At 41.8% G+C, this 26,498-nt stretch overlaps 1 protein-coding gene and 1 long non-coding RNA gene across 3 annotated transcripts; one reads left to right on the forward strand and one right to left on the reverse strand.

Annotated features, from left to right (window-relative positions):
• Positions 1 to 23: 23 nt before the first annotated feature.
• Positions 24 to 25,973, forward strand: nup37 (nucleoporin 37). Its single transcript, XM_080887391.1, has 10 exons — positions 24 to 174; positions 1,606 to 1,777; positions 1,858 to 1,979; positions 10,892 to 10,964; positions 11,162 to 11,256; positions 23,401 to 23,491; positions 25,010 to 25,185; positions 25,265 to 25,315; positions 25,600 to 25,693; positions 25,797 to 25,973. Exons 2-10 carry the CDS (start codon positions 1,622 to 1,624, stop codon positions 25,908 to 25,910), a joined length of 972 nt encoding a protein of 323 aa, XP_080743517.1. The 5' UTR covers positions 24 to 174; positions 1,606 to 1,621; the 3' UTR covers positions 25,911 to 25,973.
• On the reverse strand, positions 3,812 to 5,531 carry LOC308399949. 2 transcript variants are annotated; one of them, XR_013972276.1, is made up of 4 exons: positions 5,380 to 5,531; positions 4,656 to 4,737; positions 4,313 to 4,481; positions 3,812 to 3,826 (listed from the first exon to the last, which is right to left on the reverse strand). It is a non-coding gene; the product is annotated as an uncharacterized lncRNA (long non-coding RNA). The 2 variants fall into 2 exon arrangements; XR_013972277.1 differs by lacking the exon at positions 3,812 to 3,826 and having other exon boundaries at positions 4,309 to 4,481; positions 5,380 to 5,528.
• Positions 25,974 to 26,498: the final 525 nt, after the last annotated feature.

Genomic DNA, 26,498 nt, shown 5'->3' on the forward strand with positions numbered 1-26,498 from the left:
GGATTTTCTAAAGTGGTTTAGACTTTCTCCCCAAAAATTTCTGTCGCCATAACTAATACCCAACCACCCTCTGACATTTCTACTCGATGGTACGTTCCGTGTCGTAATCGGAAGAAGATTGAAAACATCTCAAACGCGGGCAGCGTTTCGTTCAAGGGATTCATTGAAAATAAGGTAGTAAAGTCTATCAGTTACTGCTGTGTTCTGAGTTTAGATAGACCCTCACCAGTAAGGGTTAGCTACGACATTGCCAGGCTGCGGTTTGACTGGTAAAAACGACAAGCAGTGCTTCCGCATTTAAACCAGCAGCACGTTTTGCTTCTAGACTGGTGACATGCTACCATTATTATTATTCTTCCACAAAAGCCACACTAGTTTAGCTGAGATATCATATTCACCTAGTTTTCCTTTACAGAAATAACATGAAAATAAACGACCTTGTTGCAACTTAGCGAGAAAAAACTTAACTCATAAGCAGTAATACAATTTTAAGCACTGTCTGCATTTGTACTAAGTTTAAAAAGGGGGGGGGGGGGGGGGGGGGGGGGGACTCTGTGTGTATATTAACTGCGCCGAATCTAATGTTGATCAATGTAGTTTGGTAAAACATAGTCCAGCTGCGTCCTACTTGCTGTGCATGAGTCTGTAACTACTGGGATATGAAAAACAAGAAAGTCTTTGATTGACGTTTGGTTTTTAGGATCCTTAGCAACTGTAACCCTGCAGACTTTTTTTCCTTTTTTTTATTGAACATAAGCAAAAATACTGATTTAGTTTAGTTAAGTTTAACTTTATTTTTTATCTGCAAGATACAAAAGAGGGTTTATAAATCCCCAACTAGTGTAGTTAACAAAAACTAAGATAAAAGTAGGCCTGAAAACAATTTTAGTTGACTGAAATAAAATCCAGTCTAGACTTTTTAAAAATATACATTCAATAAGTTCCTGGAAATTTTCTTGATATAATGGCATCAGTTGCAGCAGATTTGTGTGTTGTACCTCCATGATGTACAGCTACAACAAGTGGTTGTAGCTCAGGTGGTAGAGTATGTAGGTATGATGTATGAATGTGTGTGAATGTTAGAAAGATAGATGTAGAAACAAGTGCTTGTTTGAATGGGTGAATGATGCATGTTGTATAAAGAGCTTTGACTGCTCTAGTAGAGTAGAAAAACGCTATATAATAACAACTCCATTTACCACATCTAAGGTGCTCAAACACTTAACAGAACTGACTGATTTTAAGACATTACAATTAACACAACATTTATTTTGTGCCTGAGTATTTTGTGCCTTTTCATTAGAAGCCCATTGATTTACCTTTAAGCGTTAAGACAAACCTAATGTTATTTATCCTAAAAGTTGGGAACCTGTTTAGTTAATCAGTTAAAAATCAAGTTAAACACAACCTTTAACAAAATAGCTTAATATCATCATATATGTAGTGTTGAGACTTTTAATTATCACATTTATCATGACTACTGGTACATTTACCGATAATAATCTGATCAATGAACTGATGTTCTTGTTTAAAAGTGGTTTTAAACAACAGGTATTGATGATCATCCTAATCATTTCCTATCGGTTATCCTTCTGATTCTTTCAGTGGAAGTACGCGCGACATGCAGGAGGACTCAAGCCACAGTCCCAGCTACACCGTGCCATGTGACGACTTTGTTCATGTGGTGGAGTTCAGTCCCTTCAGCTCCGGTACCCCGGCATCTCTCCTGGCCTATGGTGGAAACCAGTACGTGGTGGTGGGCACCTGCCTCTTCCAGGTTAGAGATACAGTCTCACGTGTTTTGGTTCACTGAGTGCACATCTGTTTCCTTCTCTGAATGCAACTTTGCTCCTACAGGAGGAGGATGTGGAGGTCGAGGGAGTTGAATTCAATGTTCTTCGAGCTTTTCACCATGAACTGCGTGTCGACGCTCTAGCCTGGAGCCCCGAGTCTCGGCTGGACAGGATACCCACTATCAGGTACTAGGCCACTTGCATTCCACGTGCTTTGGCCTTCTTCTGTTTTTTTTTTTTTGTTTTGTTTTTTTATATCCAAATCAAGTCTTTTTATTAACATCGTTCACTTTGTAGCTCGGTGGCTTGTTTAAAACTCTTCATGTAAGCGCTTTCTGAAACATGAATGAAGACACCCATGTTCAGCTTCGGGAGCTGAAGACATTCAAAACATGGGTGGTCACTTTTGAGCTTGATTGAAGTTTCTCATCTGATGTTTCTGGTTTTCGCTGGGTTAAATCAACTGCCCCCTGCTAGGGCTGGGCGATATGGCCTAAAATTTATATCGCGATATAATTTCAAGCATGTGCGGTAACGATATATATCACGATATATTCTTTTCTTCTGTATAACGTATTTTCCACACTATAAGGCACACTTAAAATCCTTTAATTTTCTCAAAAATCGAGAGCGTGCCTTATGTATGAATTCTGGTTGTGCTTACTGACCTCGAACCGATTTCTGCGTGCAGAAATCTGTTAAAAAATGTTTAGTACAACTTTGGTAAGCCGCACTGCTTGATGGATTGTCAGAGCATTATGGCTGCCGTAGTGAGGAGCTTCGCGGAGTAATCTGGGTCCAAAACTCCATCCACTTCAGGTCCCAAAGTCAAACGAACACTAACGGTGTGTTCACACCAAACGCGATAGACGCGAACGAAAACGCCCCAAACGCCCCTAATTTGACGCGTGCACATTCGCACCTCGACGCGTGTCCAAGAAAAATCCATCGCGCCTCAAAATTGCATACTTTGACGCGCGTGAACCGGAAATGTGGGAGGAAGTTGTGCCAGACCGGTATCTTTGCTAGATGGCAGCTGTCGAGCTAGCGCTTGAAGAGAGAGTCTCCCTTCTCTATTTACTGTGGAGAGCAGAGCAGCGGCGTTAAGGACGTCCTCGCCGTACCTGGGTCAATCAGGTCCTCCAGACGCGTGAGCAGTTTGGTGAGTTTCACCACTTGCTTCAGGAGCTGCGCCTGGATGAGGCGATGACAGCGATATCGCCGTCTTTCCCTCGCCCAGTTTGAGGACCTGCGGCCCGCGCTGGTCCAAGCATCGCCCGCCTAGACACCAACTACAGGCGCTCAATCCCACCTGCAGAGCGCCTGTCCGTCTGCCTGAGGTTAGTAAAAGTGTTTAATACGGTAGTCCTTTATTGATACCTGTGCTAATATGCTAAACTATCGTTTATAGACTGCTAACATGGATGTGCTATGCTATCAATGAATGCCGTTGGTGTTTACTGATAGCAAACTGTGGTATGGAGACGACTGTTTATAATATTTTTAGTGATACTCAGTTCTTATCAAGTCCTGATTTAATTCAATTTATGCTGTTATCAGTGTTTGCATTGATAGCATGGCTGTGGTGTCATGAGTGATTGGCTCACTGTAGTTGTGAAAGTTGCTACCAATCAAATTATGATATGTTAAAGTTAAAACAAAACAACTGTTTTAGATATTATCTAATATACATTTTGTAATTATCCTTATAATTACAAAATGTTTTATGTAAGATTCAAGTTTTGTGATTTAAATCTGACATCACAAAAGTATTTTGGAATTTGAATAATGTATTTTGTAACTGCAGTACACATAATACTGATTTTGAACAATTTTGTCCAGGTTCCTTGTCACCGGGGACTCCTTCCAAGCGTTCAGTTACAGAGTCGGTGTGTCAGATCACCCCCCAGGTAGCGACGGCCATCTGGGACTGTCTAGTGGACAACTTCATGGCTGTGCCTTCACCTGGAGACTGGCGCTCCATCACAGAGGGATTCCAGGAGTGCTGAAACTTCCCTCTGTGCTGTGCAGCTCTGGATGGGAAGCACGTCCAGACAAAGGCACCCCATATATCATATAGGAGACACAGACATTGATATACACTAAATATTTATTTCATTTCTTTTTTTGTGGTGCCCAAATTTATGCACCTGCTTGATTTTGTTTAAAAAATTGCACACTTTTTGTAAATCCAGTAAACTTCTTTTCACTTCTCAAATATCACTGTGTGAGTCTCCTGTATGATATTTAACTGACATTTTTTATTGTAACAACCAACGATTTATACAGGAAAATAATGGCTATTAACAAGGTTGCCCAAACTTCTGCATCCCACTGTATCAGTATATTTTGTCATTAGTATAATATGAAATAAATTCTACATGTGTCAAGTCATGTGCCAACGTTTGCTGTGTAGTAGAACTAGAGACATTTGTCATTATAAAAATTTATTTGAAACAATATTAAAATTCTCGAACAGAAAAACATTAAACATAAATATATAAAATATAAGTATTTACAGAGAGACAGGAATAAAAAGGACCCAGCTGCTCTCCAGAGCAGGAACAAGGCTGAGGAGGAAATGCTCCATTGGAGACTGGTGTGGCCTCTTCAGGGACTCCAGGATGGCCAGCTCCACCGCCGATGGACCGTCCCTCATCTGCCTCGGAGCCGTCCTCCTCTGTGGGCCTGTAAAACAGCACAAAACACAAAGAAATGAGAAGGCTGCTACTAGATTTTAATTTCAACATTGAAAACAAAAACAAAAAACAGGATATAATCAGATTAGTTGTAGATATTTAGTAAAGGTGATCACAAGGGAATCCAACCGAGTAAAAAGCTATCAGTGCTTGCTGTACATACCTGTGGGTGCAGCAGCAGGAGCTCAGGGACTGGGGAGCCAGGAGAAGCAACAGGGGATGCTCTGCTGCAGAATCAGTTGTCTCTATCAATACAGTATTAAATGTTAACAGGTTGAATATAATAATCAGAGAAAGTATATACAGTGGTCCATCATTTATTGCAGCAGGGGTTCTCAGAAACACTAGGCCCTGGCCACGCACTTCGTACACTGTTTTCCCCACACACATGAACATTGGTCACAGTTCTCACAATTGATTCTCAAAGTGCAAACCTTTGTAGATTGCAAAACGTAAAAGTATTATTATGCCGCGTTTTGTCTTCATCTGCCTGCCACTTTCGTGCGCCTTTTTCCCTTGCGGTGCAGGTGTCTATTTCCGAATGAGGCTCATAGTTATGGGTGTTTTTGTGCGGTTTTTTTTTTTCTATTGGACGTGATGGTTATCAAAACCAAACATGATAAATTTGCCACGCGCAGGAGATTTGTCAATCAGGCTGCAGAATGCAATGCTGTACTGTGCAATAAAAAAAAAATCAGCGAAAAAGCGAGGCAGTGACGGATGAACAGCGGGACCACTGTGTGCTGTTTATTAATAAACAAAATATATTCCTATATGACAACATGCATAAAAGCAGAACGGTATTTGTACGTCCATGGGAAAATAGCGGTGGCTTGCTAGCTTGCCAGGTCAGTGAAAACTTTCAAAAGAGAAATGAATGAACTTACCAGGTTGCCCGATCTCTTCACATATCTTCCTCCAAGCTCTGTCCTTTATATTCCTGTCTCGGTACAGAAAGCAGCTGGTGTCGTACAGCTCTGGGTTGTTTGCAACAGCATTGATTAGCCTTCCCCTCCACTGAAGAATGAAGGGCTTTGGCTGGATCTGCCCCTTTGACCTAGGTCACAGCCACGTCACCAGGCTCCTGATTGGTTGTCGCGGCGCAACTTGACGCTGGAGTTCAGATTTTTCCAACTCCAGCGGTAGATGCGAAACGCGCGTATGCACAAAATGCAACACAAAAACTCAGGCGCGTGTTTTTTTTCGCAAGTCAAACGCCTGAAACGCGCTACACTGACGCGCGTTTCAGGCGTTTTGGCCTTTTCACGACACAAATCTGCTTCCGAATTCAACATTAATGAATCAATGTTACGGAAGTGGAGGAAGGGCAGTTTTTGGCTTTCCCCATATTTCAAAAGTGCTTCATCTCTTTGCTGTGACATGGTTGTAGCCGCTACGATGCTTTCTACCAAAACAGGCGCAGCTTGATGACATCATCATCATGCGCTATCGCAATAGCGCATATAGTCAAAGCCAAATTTATATCGTTTCCATCATATATCGTTTATATCTCCCACCCCTACCCCCAGCGTAACCCTTTTTGTGTATGCTGTGTATGCTAGCACAGCGGTCTCCAACCTTTTTTGCACCACGGACCGGTTTATGCCCGACAATATTTTCACGGACCGGCCTTTAAGGTGTCACGGATAAATACAACAAAATAAAACTAGTACCGGTACCAAAATAAAGAAGATTTATTCATAACACACGTGAAAACACCAAGGAAAACCGAGTTAACGATACAAACGATAACAAAATAACGCTGAAAACCGATAAAAACCCTGAAAACTATACATTTCACACCTGAGCCTCAACTTTCGCGGCCCGGTACCAAACAACTCACGGACCGGTACCGGTCCGAGGCCCGGGGGTTGGGGACCGGTGTGCTAGCAGATTCCTGCAGTTGCCTGTAGGTTTTCATGTGATATGACCACCAGCTCCAGTGGTTCCTTAGGTTGTTTAGGTTGCCACAGTTGCCTGTAGTTTTCCATATAGGTCTGCGAATGCTTGCCAACTACTAGGTGAGTGACTGTAAAATTAAACAAAATGTAATGCAAACTGGAAATAGAAAAAGTTCAGCAATGTTATTTATTAACCGGTTGGAATATATACACAATCTTACCCAAGCAACAGATGGTTGACAGTGTCTAAGCCAATGTAACTGATGCCTTATTAGCAAAAGGCATTTGGTTGGACATTTGTAGCTCATCTGTAGGTCATGGGCCTCTTGTTACGTGAGAGGTCATGATGAGGCAGGATTAGAAGGTCTCCAGCCAACTTTCACTTCCACATTAGACATTTACGTCTTTTAACATAACAGGGTCACTGTTGTAAACACAGTTTTTGGGACCAGAGAAGAGACATTTGCAGAGAAAGCACACCAGCCAGTGAAAGTAGTCATCACTGCCTCTTGCTGTCACACTGCAGATGCCAGGATGTGAGCAAAGTTGTTTCAGGTGGCTTTGGACAGGAGGGAAGTAGCCCAAGCAAAGATTGTTAGAAAGCAAGAGTTTTCGCCTGAGGCGGTGGATGGGAAGGTTTCGTGGTCCCCCTGGAGGTGTTTAGCCTTTCTGTAATTGAAAAGGAAAAGCAGCTGGCCTTCTGTGGTTTACTCCACAGGACCCTTGAGCCAGCCCTGTGACGTGCGCACTTGTTATTGCGCTGATGACTACCCACTCAGGTTCCATCCCTCCCTTCAGGCTGCACGTAGCTGTGCCTTCCAGGAAAAGTACAACGTTCTCACGGGTTTGCCTCAAGTGGGGGCCCAGAGAGAGTAACAGAGAGGGGAGAAGAGGGGCCTCAAGCTGCCACCACAGCAGCTTATAATGAGAACAAGCCTGGAGACTATTAAAACCACAGACTTCAACTGAACACACACATTTTTCAGCCTTGCCTGTCATTTACTATATACAGTGGACAACATGCTGGCCTTTATCAGAGAGTTAAAGGCACAAAGAGAAGATGGGCAGAGGGACATGAGAATGACATGACAACAAAGACCCCCAACCAGGCTCAAACCAGAGAAGCTAAAGTTCATGTTTGTGGCATTTTACCCTCAGATGCCCTCAGGGATGATTGCAGCTTGGATCACTAGGCAACCAGAAACAGACATGCATCAGTAAATTACATGCTAATATATTCTGTAGTTTGCACAGAACATATTTTAAAACTTCAGCTTGGCATCCTAGTTTGCTGCATGCATGGGTATATTTGCAAGGATGTATTCTTTTTATTAAATGTATTTTCTAAATTTCTTTTCAGCAAATAATAGAAGTACTTTGACAAATAAATAACTGATGGATATTGTATTATCCTATAATTCCAACTAGGGCTGGGCTATATCATACCGTTCACGGTAATACCGGTGTAATGTTGGGCAATGATAAGAAAATGAAATATCGCGATAGGATATGGGTAAAACGCGCATGCGCAGTGCCTTTGTTTGCATACGCACATGGCTGCGACGCAGAATGAGAAGAGCGAAAGTGGATCATTAAATGAAACGGATGAACCAGAATTGGTTTGTAAAAATGCTGCAACTTCAGTGGTGTAGAACTGGTTTAGCTTTCATCCGTCAGATATACAACAAAGCACTATTTTTGGTAGCGCATGCTAGCGGGCCGTCGTTATTACCGTGTTTTTTGGGAGATACGGCGCACTTAAAATCAATCCTTTGATCTTTCTGAAAGTCGACAGTGTCCCTTTTAATCCCGTGTGCCTTATGTATGAATTCTGGTTGTGTTTACTGACCTCGAAACGATTTTATGTGGTACACGGCGCTCGAAAATCTGTCAAATGTTTCAGTACGACTTTGCTAAGCTACGAACCCGCACCGCTTGATGTATTGTCGGAGCATTATGGCTATAGTAGGCAGGTGCCTCGCTGAGTGAAACACATACAATATTACCATATTGTATGTGTTTATAACCTCTTTTAAGTTTTGTGGATATTATACATGGTTATGCTGAGGATATGTCGGCCAATTTCCACTGGAAATGCCTTTTGGTTAAACTGTCAGCAAGGATTTGCATTTGCACTTTAAATTTTTTATATAACTTTAATGCATTTAAAAAGCTGCTTGTGTAAGTGCAAAATACATTGATGTTTTTTGGGGTTTTTTGCACTAATAAAGTTGAGGAGTTGTAAAGTATTTTATCTAGTGTCAATTATATCATCAGTTATATCGTTATCGCAAATTTTCAAATGTATATCGTGATAGATATTTTTGGTCATATTGCCCTGCTCTAATTCCAACTCTACTATCTTGGGGTCTATCTGGTAATCTTCTACTCAGGAGCTTTCATTGTTTCACAAAGAGTTATTATAGTTTTGTATTTTGTGATTGGTTTTTATTAGTATTTTATCCTGACATTTTATTTACGTTTGGTTTAATTCAGCCTCGCTTTGTCAGATAAAAAAACTAAACCACAGTTCTTACTCCTCCACATCAAAAGTAGGCAGCTAAGGTGGTTCAAACATATCTTACCAGAAGGAGGTCAGGGGGCAGACACATGACACGCTGGAGAGATTTTATCTCTGATCTTGGAATGGCTCGGTGTTCCTATGGAAACGTTGGAGGAGGTGGTTGGGAAGAGTGAGGTTTGGACATCGCTGCTGCCCAAACGACCTGAACCAGGTTAGGCAGGATAAGTTGCAGTGTTGGTAATGTAAGAAGAGACTCAATAGCATTAAAATGGGGGGAGTCTAAGAAGAGGCATGGTCTGATATCCTGCGTTGGTTTTGTTCCTCGAACACCAAGGTTAACATTGTGATATGATGTTATCACTTTGCGATGTATTGTTTTGGTGTTATTGACACACCATCACACCGCACACCAAACCCTAACCATGTCCCTAACAGCCATGTTTTTATTTTTTGTTTTTTTGTTTTTTTTTTACATTTTCTTTTTCCTGAGTGGACATTGGCAATTTTTTTTCCATGTCACAGAACTAATAACATTGTGATTGACCAAGATTAATTGTGATGATTCAGGAAGAACGCCAACATGGGGGATATCAAATACACCCAAGGCAGAGAAGCCCAGACCTCCCTGACCACGTCTTTCAGCTCTTCTGGGGGAACACCAAGGTGTTCTCAAGCCAGCCAGGAGATGCGATCTCTCTCTCTCTCTGACGACATAGCTCCTGGAATCACTGGGACGCTCGGGTCAGACCACTGGGCTTGCACCCATAACTACTGTCTGACTTACTGGACCCATGTGGTGCTTCTTGTGCGTTGCAGACCCACAGAAGGCCAGGTCCATATTTTGTCTTTGGCCTGCATCCAACTGGCCCTCATAGGCTAAGGCCCGGCTACCAGGCACTCTTTCTTGGACCCCTCTCCCCGGGCTTGATTCCAGGGGGCCCTGGTAACCCTATCCTGAGCAAAGCAAACTGGCTCCTTGTTCTCTTGTTCATAAGGGTCGTCTGAATCACTCTTTGTCTGGTCTCTTGCCCAGGACCAATTTGCCTTGCAAAACCCAACTAGGAGCAAATGCCCCCTCAACATAGCTCCTGGGATCAGTGGGGCACAGACCTCCCCACCACAATAAAGCAGGGATTCATAAATGTCATTACAAGATGAAAGGGGAAAACATTCACATATGCATACAGTATATAGACTCTAAATGTAGCTTCTTTTTTTAATGTAAAACATTAAGCCAAGATTCTGCTAATTTTGGTCAAGCAGACCTTTCAAAGATGTTCTCACTTTCAAAAACCTATCCTGTTTCAGCCTCTGTGGGGTTAAAATGATGGCACGAGGTAGAGTGAGTTTATGTCAACAAAACAAAAATTCACTGGAATTTCCCCTTTTTATTCAATGGGAATGGCTTTGACATTTAATTTAAAAAAAGGCAAAACGCCAGCGTGTGTTCCATGTTTTACAACAAACACTAATACGCAGGTTGAGAGGGCCTGTCCTAATATAATCTAATCTACTGTAGCAGTAAAACCCTGGAGCACGTTAAGGCTGTTTGTAGTGACATCATGCCAAATCCATCTGTGCCTGTGCTCGAAAATGTGTGAACTGCTGTCTGTTTATTCTGGTGATATGTGTGTGTTTTTCTTGTCATAAGTGAGTTAGTGTAATTGTGTGAATAATTGCAGGCGCTGGTATACGAGGACTGATTAGAGGGGAAAGTCCTCTGCCTGGCTCTGCACAGGTTTTTTTGAACAGAAGCGTGCACAAATGGCGTGAGGATTCTTATTTTTCTACATGTTTATCTTAGCTTGCAATCAGAATCTCCCTGGCAGTGTTTCTACTGATCGGCGTCCAAGTTTTTACCACACACACACAGTCTCATCCAGAGGTGTCAGTGTAGGTGGTTGCATGATGTCGTTTGTCATCGGTCTGACTGTTTTGATGCTCACTCTGTGTTTTTATGTCCTCTCTTTGCAGGTTGTGCACGGCTGCAGCTGACAGAAAGCTACGCCTGCTGACTTCTGATCTTCAGGATAGGCATGAAGTCAAGGTAATGCAACATCTGGAGCACATTGGCCACAACTGCGCTTGTCATTAGGCATCAAACTTGCGCTGCTTAGTGCTGACGTTCAGTGCTTAGCGATAGAGGAAGTAGTTAAACTGCTACAAAACATTCATTTAACAACTTATTGATTGGTATATTTTCTGTTTTTGTTCACACGTTTGTTTTTCCAATGCTGTCACTAGGTAATGGAGGGTCACACCAGCTACATTAACCATTTGGTGTTCGAGCCCATGGAGGGGAAACAAATTGCTTCCGTCAGTGATGACCACACTTGCAGGTCGAACCCGTTTTATTTCCATGTGTGTGTGTGTGCGTGTGTGTGTGTGTTCCCAGCTTCTGATTTTCAGTTCTGTTCTCTGTTAATGGTGCAGAAAGTTCTGACAGTGTTTCCACAGTGAAACACGATGCTAAGCACAACATGCTCCAGTGTGACTGTGCGTAAGCACAGAGCTGCTTTGTAGCTTTTCTAGCTAATTGGTTAAATATGGAAATCCAATTAGCTGCAGAAAGATTTTCCTCTCTCTAAAGGGGGGTGGGTGTCCCGTAACAGGGTCCCCAAAATTTCCTTTTCAATTAAGGCGAGAGGAGGGGAAAAAGTGTATCAGTAGCTGGGGTCACCACGGGGACAACCCCTGTAACATTGTGAGGCTGGTTCTGCTGCAAACTACAAGCACGTCATTTAGCTTTTACTTCTGGATGCCCACTTCAGCCACATAGCCGTTAGTATTAGCTGTCCTGGAGGTAGTTAAGTCATATACTTTTAGCTAGTTATTTCAGCTAGTGTTGCTTTTTGTTTCAAATGGCAGCAGCAGTGTAGAAACTCTAATATTTTTAGATTCAAACAAAAAAATGCAGGTAGTTGGAGATAACGGACTGGATATAAAGATGAAAATAGCTACACTTACACCACCTGTCATGGAATAAGGGGTGACTATGTAAATCAAGACTGTGGACACATAGTAACAACTTCATGCACCAAATCATACTCTTCTTTATGTCAACCAGTTGGGGAATATCTTGAATAATATAGAATAGAATAGAATAGAATAGAATAGAATAGAATAGAATAGAATAGAATTCAACTTTATTGTCATTGCACATGCGCAGGTACAGGGCAACGAAATGCAGTTTGCATCCATCCAGAAGTGCTTTAGTGATATAGATATATTACAATATATATTAGCAATAATATAGATATGTGAGTATATTACAGAAATGGGTCTATTATGGTATGTTATAATGTACACGGTATGAAGTATGTTGTGAATATTCTATAACTATAGGTATGTACAGGCTGTAGTGAGTACAAGCTATGTACAGGATATGAACAGGATATAAATATGAAAAACTATACGAAATAAATAACTTTACAGAAATCTGAGATATACAGCTATATATATATAATATGCGCACAACATCACATGAGAAACGTCAATCAAGTCATAAATTGGGTTAGGAGTAGGCTTGTCTTTTTATACAGTTGGACCTGATTGAGTCGACACCTTCTGGCTAATAGAAAGAAGAAAAAGTTTCGTTTTTCGGACCTGACTGTAGACTGCATATGTAGCTATGTTTCTCTATGAAGACCTCCGCGAGGCCTTGTAGATCTCAGAAGGGAGTCTGGTGTGGGAATGGAGAGTAGACCTTTAACTGAGGAATCCAGTGTCCGGGATGGGGTGTAGGGGAGGAGAAGGTTCTGATAATTACTGGATTTGTAGCTGAGAAGAAGGATTTTACAGGAGACTTACCTTGACTGGGAGCTGGTGAGGGTGATGGGTTAGCAGGACTTGGTGCAAAGAACTTTCCAGAGCAATGGAACCTTATTGTTGTTCAGTTAGAGAAAGTTGGTTGACATCCAGATTTTGATATCTTCCAGGCAGTGAATCCAAAGCAGAAATACCTTCAACATGCATTTTTTTTTTACTGGCTAGTCTGGTTGCTGAAAGACTTCAAGTGTTATAGAAGTATATTTGAAACTCATTTCCCTTGCTCTGTGACCTCAGTAAACACTTTCCACATGGCTTTATGATCTCAGTTGCTAGTTTCAGGCCTTATCAAATAAAAAGTGAAGATTATCATAATTTTAAGAGCATTATCTAAGTCCTTCCTGTCTTGTTGTAGAGCCATGCCTTGCTTTTCGTGTCTGGTTTCAAAACACCAAGATATGAAAGCAGCACGGTGGCACGGTGGTTAGCACTGTTGCCGCACAGCAAGAAGGTCCTGAGTTCAATTCCACCATCAGGCCGGGGTCTTTCTGTGTGGAGTTTGCATGTTCTCCCCGTGTTTGCGTGGGTTCCCTCCAGGTACTCCAGCTTCCTTCCACTGTCCAAAGACATGCAACTTGTGGGGATAGGTTAATTGGATAATCCAAATTGCCACTAGGTGTGAATGTGTGAGTGAAAGTGAGTGCGAATGGTTGTCTGTCTCTGTGTGTTGGCCCTGCGACAGACTGGCGACCTGTCCAGGGTGTACCCCGCCTCTCGCCCTATGACAGCTGGGATAGGCTCCAGCGCCCCCCGCGACCCTGAAAAGGATAAGCGGAAGTGAATGGATGGATGGTGAATGGAAGATATGAAAGCCCAGGCATGCAGCTAACCACAATACCTTATTGGCATTTACTGCCACATCGCAGACAGTCCTTTATCATGCTGCCATTAAGAGAGAGTTTAATCTCATATTCTGAAGTATAAAAAAATGCTATTAATATCTGTTGATGTGGATTCTGAGGTGGAGGATATTTTTCCAATAATTTATTGTGAAACTATGTGTGTTTGCGTTAGTATTGTATGATTTTGTCTTGAGAGTCACACTGCATTATAATCCAGCATTTTTTTTTAAATATACAGTGCTTTGAAAAAGTATTTATATATTTTTTATATAATTATGGCATAATTTCTTAGATTTTCTCCGTATTTGTCACACTTACTTCTTACACATCATCAAACAAATACTAATATTAGATCTCCAAACCTACCTCCCTGTGTGGAAAAAGTAATTGCCTCTTAAACCGAATAACTGGTTGTTCCACTCTTGGCAGCAAGAACTGCAATTAAGCATTAGTTATCAAACATCAGTTATCATAGAGTCTTTCAGATCATCGTGGAGGAATTTTAGCTGATTTTTCTTTACAGAAGTTTACAACAGAAGTTGTTTGGGTTTTTTTTCAACTGCATTGAATGGTTTTCCAGATGCTTTGGCCTGTTTAAGGTCATGCCAAAGCATCTCAATCAGTTCTAAGTCTGGACTTTGACTTGGCTCGTGTGTTTCAGATCATTGTCCTTCTGTGTAACTTGAGTGCTCTTGAGCTTCAGGTCATAAACTGATGGTCAGAAATGTTCTGGAAGAGAGCAGAATTCATGTTTTCATCAAGTTAATCTAGCAGCAAAGCAGCCCTTCACCAGCACACTCACAGCAACGTGTTTGACTGTTGTTGTGATGTTCTTTTTATGAACTGCTGTGTTAGTTTTATGTCAGATGTAACGAGACTCAAACCTTCCACAAAGTTCAGCTTTTGTGTCGTCAGTCCACAGAACATTTTCTTAGAAGTCTTGGAGATCATCAACATGTTTTTTGGCAAATTTGAGATGAGCCTTTTTGTTCTTATTGGTCAGCAGTGCTTTTCTTCTTGAACTCTCCCATGGATGCCATTTTTGCCCAGTCTCTTTCATATTGTTGAATCATGAACTCTGACCTTAACTGAGACAACTGAGGCCTGCAGTTCTTTAGCTGTTGTTCTGGGTTCTTTTGTGACCTCCTAGATGACTCATCGATGCACTCTTGGGGTAATTTTTGTCGGCTGGCCACTCCTGGGAAGGTTCACCGCTGTTTCGAGTAGGGCTGGGCCATATTATACCGTTCACGGTAATACCGGTATAATGTTAGGCAACGATAGGAAAATGAAATATCGCGATAGAATGGGAGTAAAACGCGCATGCGCAGTGCCTTTGTTTTCATACGCACATGGCCGATTGTTGAGTGAAACAGATGAACCAGAATTGGTTTGTAAAAATGGTGCAACTTCCGTGATGTGGAACTGGTTTGGTGTTTGTCCATCAGATACACAACAAAGCACATTTTTTTTGCAGAACATGCAAGCGGCCATCGTTATTGTCGTATTTGTCGGACTAAGATGCTCTTAAATCTGGGAGTAATCTGGGTCCTAAACTCCGTATACTTCAGGTCAAACAACACTGCAGCATCACTTAGAGTTAAAAACTGTCTAAATTCTTTCATCTTTAGTAAAACAATCAGCATTGCTGCTTTACCAGGTGTAACTATGAAGTTTAGCTTCCAGGCATCCATTAAAACAAAATTTATTACATTTAACGGAGTTAGAAGTTAGCAGGAAGCTAGCGGAAGTTAGCTTGCTAGTTTCGCTAGTTACCTAAGCATGATATAGCATGTTCTGACTGAGAGATTTCTGAAAAAATTCAAACGTACATCTCTGCTATCACTTCCAACATAAATGAAGACAGGAAACTAAACAGCAGGGACGTTTGTAGGGTTACTGAAGTTGGGCTAGCTGGTATATAATGATGTGCTACGTGATCGCTAGCGACACAGCTATGTTAGCATAACATAAACAGTGAAGCTGGAGGACGAACACTAACACTTTTCCACTTATAAAAGTTAGCTTGAAGGTTCCTCATGGTTAGAGACAAATGCAATCGCATGGCAGGATGCTGTAAACGGACCAATCTTCAGTCAGGAGAACAACTGAGATAATCCATCCACAATACGAGGTTAGTCATTAATATACTGCAACAACATGGGAATAGAGCAGCTGCCAGAGAATTCAACATTAATGAATCAATGGTACAGAAGTGGAGGAAGCAAGAAGAATGAGTTTAATAAAGTTTGATTTATCTGACTGCTTTGTTTCGCTTAATGTGCCTTATAATCCCGTGCACCTTATGGTCCGAAAAATACGTACTGCACACTGCAGTTTAATGTTGCAAAGCACCTCTTTTTAACTTCAGTGGATATTATACATGGTTATGCTCAGGATATGTCAGCACATTTCTACTGGAAATGCCTTTTGGTTAAACTGTCAGCAAGGAATTTGCATTTGCACGGTTACATTTTTATAAAGCTTTAATGTACATAAAAACCAGCTTCTTGTTGAAGTGAAAATAAATGGAAGGTTGTCTTTTTGCGCTAGTAATGTTGTGGAGTTGTATTTTGTCTCGCATCAATTATATCGTCAGTTATATTGTTATCGCAAATTTTCAAATATATATCGTGATAAATATTTTTGGCCATATCGCCCTGCTCTAGTTTCGAGTTTTCTCAATTTGTGCATAATGGCTCTTACTATGGTTCGCTGGAGTGTCAACGCTTTAGAAATGGGTTTGTAACCATGACTTTGTCTCTCAGCTGTTTCTTTAGATTGTGTATGATGTGTTACTTTTTGAGTGATTCTTTTGTACCCTGCTTCTCTGTAAGAAATGATAAAGGGGCAAATAATTTTTCACAGGCTTTTAGTCGGTCCGTTTTTGACTATCAGCAGCATAGTGATCCCCCTGTCCATTCACATCTGAACAAGTCTCCTCAACTCTATTCCTCCGCTCCCTCTGCCAAGTGTCCAGAGAAAACAGGAGTGCGCTCTCTCTGCTGAAAGATTTAAATTCTGTCATGTTGAGAAAATATGGGACGCAGGAGGAAGACAGAGGAGGAACAAGGGATAGATCAAGTTAACAGGAGACGACCTTCCAGTCAGCCCACACAAACTGAGCCTCGATATGAGAACAGGAAAGAAAGGGAGGGAGGTTTCTATCTGCATGTATAGACTCATGACCTCTCCATCAGTCTGTTAGCTTTGGCTGGAGTGCCTCTACTATAAGTTTGTTGTCATCACTGTCCCCTGCAGCTGTGGGACCTCTGCTGTTTCCAGTATGCAACCTGACGCTGGAGCAGCAAGGTGGGGAACCAGACTGCACTTCCTCAGAGATGGAGTCTTGCTTCATGTAGTCTAAACAACTCATGGTGTCAGTGTAGGTGGAAAGGGTGTGGGTTATGCCACCTAGAGATCACGAGGGCACACTGCAGGGTTCTGAGAGGATTTGGGGCTGACTGAGTTCACCGCTGAACTCAGGAAAACGCCCACCTGCTGCTGCTGCATTATGTGTATGGTTTAAAGCAGTATATCCTGTTCTCACTGATAATCCGTTTGCTTTTTCCTCAATCCCTCATCTTGTGTAAGGGGAGAAAAAATTACAGTACTGTGATAGCCTGTCCTCGATTACTGGTTCTCAACCTTATTGGGTCCCTATAAGATTAGTTCAAATAACCCTCTGTAACCCCACCCACTCAACATGTTCTGAATTTGTTGTCATGGATTACAAACCTGACCTTATTCAACACTTTTAGTTACATTAAGGTGGATATTCTGTTAATGTGGGCAGCTTCCATTACTACTGCCTTTTTAAAAAAAATAAGTAATCTTGGAAGTTGGGAAAATTGTGTGAATCCTGTGTGATCATGTGTTTTAAAGTCAGTAGAGCGTAAGAAATGCTATTTTTAGAATAGAATAGAATAGAATTCAACTTTATTGTCATTGCACATGCACAGGTACAGGGCAACGAAATGCAGTTTGCATCCATCCAGAAGTGCTTTAGTGATATAGATATATTACAATATATATTAGCAATAGTATAGATATGTAAGTTTTATAAAACATTTAATACTTTTTTTTTGTTTCTCGCTCTGTCAACAACTAAATAAGTCGTTAACCAACATTTTCCACCTTTCTCAGTTGTTTCTGGGTCTTAAGAGAGCATTCCTGCCACCTTTTCACAATCTGGACCACATGTTTTTTTAGATCAGTCTTAGCTTATAAAGAAGAAGCTAGATGTTTCTAGATTATCAAGATTCAGTGTTGCTCCCTGCTAACAGATTTGTCAAATTACAGACGTTGTGCCTGACTGATATTTTCTCATAGATTTATATAGGAACTGAAATATTTTTGCAATTATAGTTATCGCCACCTGGGGGCTTTATGAAAAAAACAAAAACAAAACACACAAAAAACAGCCATGTCCATCTTTTATATACAGTATATGGTTCCAGCTGTCCTTTTAGCCTCATCAGAAATGGTGTTACTGGAAGGATGAATGTCAAGAAGCCATTCTAAAGGAAGGAAAACCGGGAGAAAGGCTGAGGTATGCCAAATTATTCAAGAACTGCACTGAAAATCACTGCACTGACGAAGTAATGGATCCAAACTTGAAATATGTACGGCTTTAGGAGAGAGGTACAACAGTGAGTATCTGGAGCCATTGTAGAACATGGTGAAAGCCCTTTCATGGTTTTGGGGCTTGATTTCAGCCAGTGATGGTGGGGATCTTGTCAGATTTTTAACCACCGTACAAAACCACCTGGAAAGCTTCTGGTTATCAACAGCTTGAATGATTTCAAACACTCTGCCAATGCAGTAAAAACATACCTGAATAGAAAAACACACAAGGGAACACCATCAGTCATGGATCGGCCTCCCCAGAGCCTGAACCTCAACATCATCTTAACAGACAACTGAAGAAAAGGCAGAAACATCCAAAGAAGAGCTCTGAATGTCCTTCAAGAAGCCTGGAGAACTATTCCTGGAGACTACTTAGTAACTGAGTTCAGGTTGTGTGGAAGAACAACGGAGGTCACACCAAATATTGACTTTTCAGTTTGTTAGCCATATATATTTGTGTTCCCTGTTCATGTAGTGACCCTTCAAGGTACCTGAGATATGATTCTTATTTCTCACCTTTGATTATTTATTCTATTCTCTAAAACAAATCGGGTCACACAGTGCTAACGGCATTTCCCGTTTCCTTCATTTATCCGAAACCCCAAAAAATCACAACGCTCCAACCTTATTGTTTGCTCACTCAGATCACTTCCAATGTCCTTTTCATCTCTGTTGTTGTACATGGAAGCAGAGAGTTATTGCTTGATGTAGTGTGATGCAATAACAGTGCTTTATCAGAAGAGGTGACGCGTGTTTTCGTGTCTCATGTCTTTCACCTCATTCGGCAGAGGTTATGTTTTTTTGGGGAGCTGGCGTTCTCCATTTGAAGGGGAGAGCGGTTGACCGCAGTTTGGCTGTTGGTGGTGTAGCATGCAATTGAGCTCTGCTTGGCTAGTGGTCTAAAAGAATAGGGTTTAGTCGTTGTTTTCCTCATGTGGTCTGGGGGTTTTTCCTCTCTCTTTTCTTCCCCCCCCCCCCCCCCCCCCCCCCCCCTTCGTTCTCCACAATGGAGGCCCAGGCTGCACATGGGCAGAGGAGAGAAGCCTAGAGTTTTGACAGCACCCTATCCTACTGCCTGCACGGGAGACGAGGCAGGAAAAGTTGAGTGTTTACTGTGGTCTTCATCTGAGACGGGGCATATCCTCCCCTACACCGCACCACTGAGGACATCAATCTCTCCAACAACACACTTGACATTTAGATAGTCTTTGGAGGTACTTTATTACATGATGTCTTTTGCATGACCTCATCAGTCAGCGCCTTCCCATGCTTCACAAGACTTTGTTTTATATTCCCAGAAACACTTGCAGCCTTCCCTGTGCCCCCATCTCCACCTTTTCTTCTAGTTCAGATGTGGTTAACCGTAGATCCAGGTCTCAGGAACCGCAGCTCTCTCGGTCCAAGTGATTCATTACATCCGTGGTGTTGCTGAGCTGCTTTTGCGATCATACATCTTATTTAGCTGCTGGAGCCATACTCTAATTAAGATTGGTCCTAATCCTCCAGAGCTCTCTGTTTCATTTGCATAAGGTAGGATGCTGTTCAACTTTTCTCCGCCACGCTTCCCCAGCTGACGTGCGTTTCGCCGCCCTACGCTGTATTCCACAGAAAATGAATGGCAGCGGGCCGCCCACAGCGAAACATTTGCTGTAATGCAAGTGGAGCATAACACCAACTCAGGCGAGGGTGCTTAGCCCCCTACCTCCATTCCACTCCAACCCACCTTCCTCTGCCCCTGCTGTCATAGCTCAATGTAATTTGACGCTGGCGTTTTTTCTGTAAGAGTCCAGTATAAGTCTGTCTGTCTTCGAAGCTTGAAGGCCCAAATCTGAGAAAAGAGCCCATTTTCCCTGGAAAAGGATGAAGACAGCTGTACCCTGCTGCAGATTAGAGGAAACCATGAACTTCAGTGAAAAGACGCCACCCATTATTTACTCACCAGCCTTTTACTGTGAAAGCCAGGCATGTTTCCACAAAGCTGCAGATTTATTGAAAAATAAAGGCACTCCAACACGATTCACCAGTCTGGCATTAGTGGGTATCTTTGCTGCTGTGATCTTTATAGCAACAACAACCAGCAACTCACAAATACAGCTAACCAAATTTTGTGCTGAAGACCAGAGATGGGCAGTAACGCGTTACTGTAATCCGATTACTTTTTTCAAGTAACGAGTAAAGTAAGGGATTACTATTGCAAAAACGGTAATTAGATTACTGTTACTTTCCCGTAAGCACGCTGCGTTACTGCGTTACTAAAACCGTGATTTTTTTTTTTGCGTGTCTCATGACAGTGACGTAAGCAAGTGCGACGTTCGTGACAACAGCTGTGTGCAGATCAACAATGGATAATATATCGAGTGCGGGAGAGAGTATGAGCGTGCAGCGTTTAAAGCGTGGAAGTACTGACCTTTAAGTTTGATTCCATAAAAAGTGACAAAAACATTAGTGTCCGCTGTTCACTGCGTGGGAAGAAAAATTCTTTTTACAGCGAAAAAAACCCTAAACTTCCGAGCAAGCACGGACAGTACACTGCCACGGGAATATGAAACTCCCAGATCCTTCCACTGACCGCTACGACACACCTGCACCAGGGCAAACCTCCGCCTGCCCCACTCCTGCTATACAGGTGAAAATAGAGCAACAGGACCGCTGAGTCCTTGATTTTATTTATTTTCTGCTGTGTTTTACCTGCATTTATTTGAAAGAGTGAGTGTAAACACAAAAACAAATTTTATTTTATGTGCTGGAATATGCAGAAAATAGGTTTAAATGTTAAACAAATTTCTTCCAGTCAGAGAATGTTGCATATAATTTAATGTTTGCTTCATGCGTAAAGTTAAAAGATTAAAACTAATAAAACAAGTTTTAAAAAGAGACTTTTTCATTTGATTACATTTTATATGATGGGTTATGCAGAAAAAAATAGAATTGGGCTGAAAGATCGATCGCTTTATTACCTATTCAGGTTGTAAATCATTTTTTAAAAAAGTAACTAAGTAACTAATTACTTTTGAAAATAAGTAATCAGTAAAGTAATGGGATTACTTTTGGGGGGAAGTAATCAGTAATTAGTTACTGATTACTTTTTTCAAGTAACTTGACCAACACTGCAGAAGACAACAAGAGTCAAATCAACAGGAACAATATCCATCCATCCATTTCCTTTCACACTTCCAAAGAGGTTATAGTAGCGGCAGGCAGACCGAGGTATTCTGAACGTCCTTCTGCCCAGATGTTTTTTCCCTGTGTCTTCTGAGAGATTCTGAGACACCATCAGCCCAGATGAGATATATGGTCATCAGCCACTTTATTGGTTAAATCTGTTCCACTGCTTATTAACATGAATATCTAATCAACCAATCACATGGAGGCAACTCAGTGCATTTAGTTAGTTAGATATGGTCAGACCAAGCATTAGGATGGTGAAGAAGGTGATTTGGAACGTGTCATGGTTGTTGGTCTGAGTATTTAAGAAACTGCTGATCTGCGATCTCTAGGGTTTACAGAGAATGGGTCTGAAAAAGAGAAAATATATGAGTAAGTAGCAGGTCTTTGTGCAAAACGGCCTTGCTGATGTCAGAGGACAATGGCCAGACTGCTGCAAGCTGATAGGACAAAAAAACAAAACAAAAAACCGACAGTAACTCAAATAACTACTCACTACAACCATGGAATGCAGAAAAGTATATCTGAACGAACTGCACGCGCATCAGGTGGCCTGCAGCAGAAGACCACACTGGGTACCCCTCCTCTGAGCGAAAAACAGGAAACTGAGGCTGCAACCCACATAGGCTCACCAACATTAGACGATAGATTAGAAAAACGTTGGTCTGTCCCAGATTCTGCTCTGACATTCAGATGGAAGGGTTAGAATTTGGTAAAACCAACATGACCCATGTTGGTTTTACCAACCAACCAACTTGGATTCTATCCTGTCTGATATTAACTTATCAGGCCAGTGGTGATTGTGTAATGGTGTGGGGGTATATCTATTTGGAACACTTGTGGTTCTTTACTACCAATTGAGCATTGTTTAAACACCATAGTGTGCCTTTCTTCCGATGGCTACTTCCAGCGGGATAATGCACCATGTCCATGACAGTGAGTTCACTGTACTCTAATAGCCTCCACAGTCACCAGATTTCCATCCAAAAGAGCTTCTTTGGGATGCTGTGGAATGAGAGAATGACATCATGGATCTACAGCTGACAAATCTGCAGCAACTGTGTGATGAATCTATGCCATGAAGAATTAAGGCAGTTCTTAAGGTAAAAGGGAGTCCAACCCAGTGCTAGCAAGGTTTATCTAATAGTCTCTCCAGTGAATTCTGGGACTACCAGGGGCATGTCTAGAGAACTTTCCAGGGAGGCATTCTGATCAGTCCAGACAGCTTGCAGCCAGCAGTAACCCATTTCGACCTTGTTTACTTGTGTTCATGAGTCTGGATAAATGACCAAGTGAAGGCTGGAATGTAGACAACTGATAAATCAAGAGCTTAACCTTTAGGCTCTCTTTAACACAACATCTGCATGCAGTTTCATGCTCCACCCTCCCGTCACTCAAGACAAGATGATGGTGCAAGTTGAGGGAGTTTGATAACTACTGCAAACATACACAGCTGCAGCAAACACAGAACCATATCTCATCCAAATATTGGATCATTGCATGCCTTAATAGGAATAAGAAAACTCAGGGCATTATATTTGCAAAGGTCAAGGCTGTGTGTGCCATTATGCTTTTGCATTTAGCACTACAGAGAAAGAAACCTTTGGAAGGTCAATTCATTCTAATGTTATGTAAGGGCTAAGGGTGGCTCAAAATCCGATGCTATTTTTAGGCGCCTGCTCTAAAGCCCCATCTTTGCTGTTAATTAAGAGGTAGTGGATTTTGTTTTTGGATTTTAGGCCAAGAACAGTTCACGTGTCAAACTGAATCAATCCGTAGCACAACTAATTAGAAATGATTAGAGCCCTGTGTTTTTTTTACCTCCTACACAATAATGAGACAGTTATACAGGTTTTGGCAATTAATTCTCACAGCACTTGCGAACACAGTGTCAGTTCCAATACTCTGGAAACAAAGTGAGTCAAACTGGGTCAAACAAGGTGCCTCACTCTGAGATCGCTCTGCATTTTGTTGGTGTCCATTTTAATCTTTGTTGTCCACGTGAATTCATGTCTGCAGGGTGTGGGACCTGGATGGGAATGAAAGCGCTACTTTCCGGCTTCAGTCTCCTGGCATCAGTGTGTGCTGGCACCCAAAGGAAGTCTTTAAGGTAGGAGTTGCCTACTCTAAAGCTGAAGTAAAACACCTGAGTAGTATAGATGGTTTACAGTTGGAGGGTCAGGTGTGAGGTCAACTTTATGGATGCCCTCACTCCTCCGAGACATCCTCATTGTTATCAGAAACACTTGAAGTTCACGTGGGTGGTTAGATAAGCCAAATAAAAGATTCTGCCCAACATTCAAATATAGATTTTGTTGTGAAATATCTTGATGTGGAGCCCAAAGCACACATGTGGGTAAAGGCCTGCTGAAGTGTACAGAGGAGGGTGAGAAACAAAAAAATATAGTTTTTAAATCCTTTCATAATGTTGCAGAGTCCAACAGAGTTTAATCATGCTTAATTTCTACTTTCTATACTGTTGCATGCTGGGACATGCTCTAATCTGTAGTTTAACTGATATATTGCACATGATATACATAAATCAGTATATATTTCACTGAAGCTCCACATCTCTAAACCACTGTCTCTGTAAATATGGTTTCTACTGCATAAAGTTAATAGGGTCAACAATAAAAATACAATAAATTATACACTAAAAACCATAAATCTGAATTAGAAAGAAGAACTCTCACATAATAATAGAAGTCAGCTTTGTTTGCACAAAAACAAACGCCAGGATGTCCTGCTCAAGTAGATCTGAAAGCAAGTGAGATTAAACGACTGAATGATTGGGCAGCTCTTGTGCGAAAAAATAGGTTGTTCCACAGATTAGGAGCCACCACCGAAAAGGTCCTATCGCCTCTGCCTTTGAGCCTGGAAGTAGTAACATCCAAGAACAATTGGTTCCTAGACCTCAGTGCTTTGGTAGGCGTGTAGAGCTTCTACGCCAAAACACTAAGACTCTTAAAAACAAGTAATAAAATTTTAAACTGGATCCCGAGATGGACTGGAAACCAGTATAGGGAGGCCAATACAGGTGTGGTGTGGTCATGCCATTTCTTTATTGTCAGAAAGCGAGTTGCTCCATTTTGTAGAGCCTGCAGGCTACGAAGTAACGACTTAACAAAGCCAACGTACAAAGAATTAAAACACTAATCAAGAGGTATTAAAGGTGAGAATTACTCTCAAAGTCATGTTGAAGGAGATTGGCCTTCACCTCACTGAAGAGATGTAATTGAAAAAAAGCTCATCTTAATTGTTTCCCTGATAAAGACGTTTCACAACCTTCACGGTACCCTTAATGATGAGTTTTGATGCCTCAGTGTTTGATGCCCATACTGTAAAATATGTCCACTGGCATTTATGTAACCATGATAAAAATAAGTACCATCATTTTTAGGAAATCTCTATGAACCGACAGGATATTTGATACCAGTTGTTTTCTGTTCATATAACCTTGGTACAGAGGTTTAGTTGTGCTCCAGGACCCACCATGCATCCGTGTCATCTTTGCTACCTTTGTTGCAACCAAAACGAGCACCACTTTCAGAATAAAGCATGAATTTGGTGCAGAAGTACAAAGTGTTGTGAAATCCTTGCTACATTCATTACGTCCTGTGCTCTCTAGTTAATGGTGGCAGAGAAGAAGGGGACGATTCGCTTTTATGACATGGTCACCCAGCAGGCCATCCTGTCACTGGAGAGCGAACCGCTCATGTCAGCAGACTGGTGCCTTACCAACACGATCAAAGTAGGCGGGGTGTCGGGCAGCGACTGGCTGATCTGGGATATAACTCGATCCAGGTGAGAGGATGTGTGGTGCTGATATTGCTCGAGGTATTGATTTGGGATGTGTCTAAGTCACGTTTTTTGTTGTTTGCAGTTACCCACAAGAAAAAAGACCAGCTCACATCGATAAAGCACGGCTGTTTAGGTGAGGAAAGTTCTTCCATAAGCCTTATTGCTTCAGTTCATACCTGCTCAGGTTTCTCCTTTAAATCTGGTCAGTCTGTGATTCGCTAAAAAATATTTTAATTTTATTGAAATTGAAAGATTTGGAGTTTTCTTTTTGGTCTTTTACAAAGACCTGAATTGGTTGGCATCACAGAAGAAACTTTCATAACTTAACACAAGTCAGTTTCAGGAGGATGATTTTATATTTCAGACAGTAATTCTCCAATTGTGTGAAGGCTTTCAGGACTTTGTTCTTCTCTCCAGGTGGTCTCGAGCCAATGAAAACCTCTTTGCCACAACGGGATGTCCAGGAAAGATCAACACTCAGCTGATCATCCACCATCTCGGCCACCCGCAGGTCTGTGTGTGCTTTCCATAGTTGTTATGAGTTTTGTTTTTGTTTTTAATTAAATTTAATGTGCTTTCCATCAGCTCACGTCACACACCTCATGTCGTTACAGCCGGTGGCGATCGGGTCGGTGACCGTCGGATCAGGCCTCAGTTGGCACCGGACGCTGCCGCTCTGTGTGGTCGGCGGCGACAGGAAGCTTTGCTTTTGGATGACTGAGATGTAGAAATCTGTTGTGGAAACCTGCGTCCTGTTTCTGTTTGTGCTCAATAAAATATTTTTCCAAGTATTCGTGCAGTTTGTGTGGAATTTGATGGGAATTGGCTGCATGCTCGAGCTTTGTTCTTCTCATTTCTGACCACCCCTTCAGGTCAGCTACAGATAAACAGCAGGATTGTCTGGTTTATGCCGAGAACTTGTTTTTCATTTCTCAGAGGAATGACTTACATCAGTTGTCTGTTATGTCCTGCCAAGAGAGCCGTAGTTCAAAGGAACGTGTCCGAGTGCCAACTCTACACTTCACCAGTCAACGTTGTCCTCGTACAGGTGTTTTCTCCCCCTCTTGGCTTCTGAATTTTCTTACTATCCACGGCGGACCTTGAATCATATCACGAAAAGTGTAAGCACGGGAAAAGCTCAGGGAGGCTCTCAAGTCTGAGGTCATTTCAGGTTATCTTCAGCTTCAAACTGAGCAGTTGTGTGAGGATTTAGGAAGAGGAGCAGATGTGCCTCACCTGACCTTGATGAAGACTCGGGATGACTTGGCAGCTGCCCGCAGTAGAACAAAGACTCATTGTACCATCACAGGAATGCC

Source organism: Rhamphochromis sp. 'chilingali', assembly GCF_963969265.1.
Source record: "Rhamphochromis sp. 'chilingali' genome assembly, chromosome: 7".
Classification (NCBI taxonomy): Eukaryota; Metazoa; Chordata; class Actinopteri; order Cichliformes; family Cichlidae; genus Rhamphochromis; species Rhamphochromis sp. 'chilingali'.

What these genes read in the sequence shown, in the direction of transcription:
- nup37 (XM_080887391.1), top strand. Translation starts at nt 1,622, where the DNA reads ATGCAGGAGGACTCAAGCCACAGTCCCAGCTACACCGTGCCATGTGAC. An exon ending in AGTGATGACCACACTTGCAG is followed by an intron (nt 11,257 to 23,400) that starts GTCGAACCCGTT and finishes TCATGTCTGCAG; the next exon opens with GGTGTGGGACCTGGATGGGA. An exon ending in ACCATCTCGGCCACCCGCAG is followed by an intron (nt 25,694 to 25,796) that starts GTCTGTGTGTGC and finishes ATGTCGTTACAG; the next exon opens with CCGGTGGCGATCGGGTCGGT.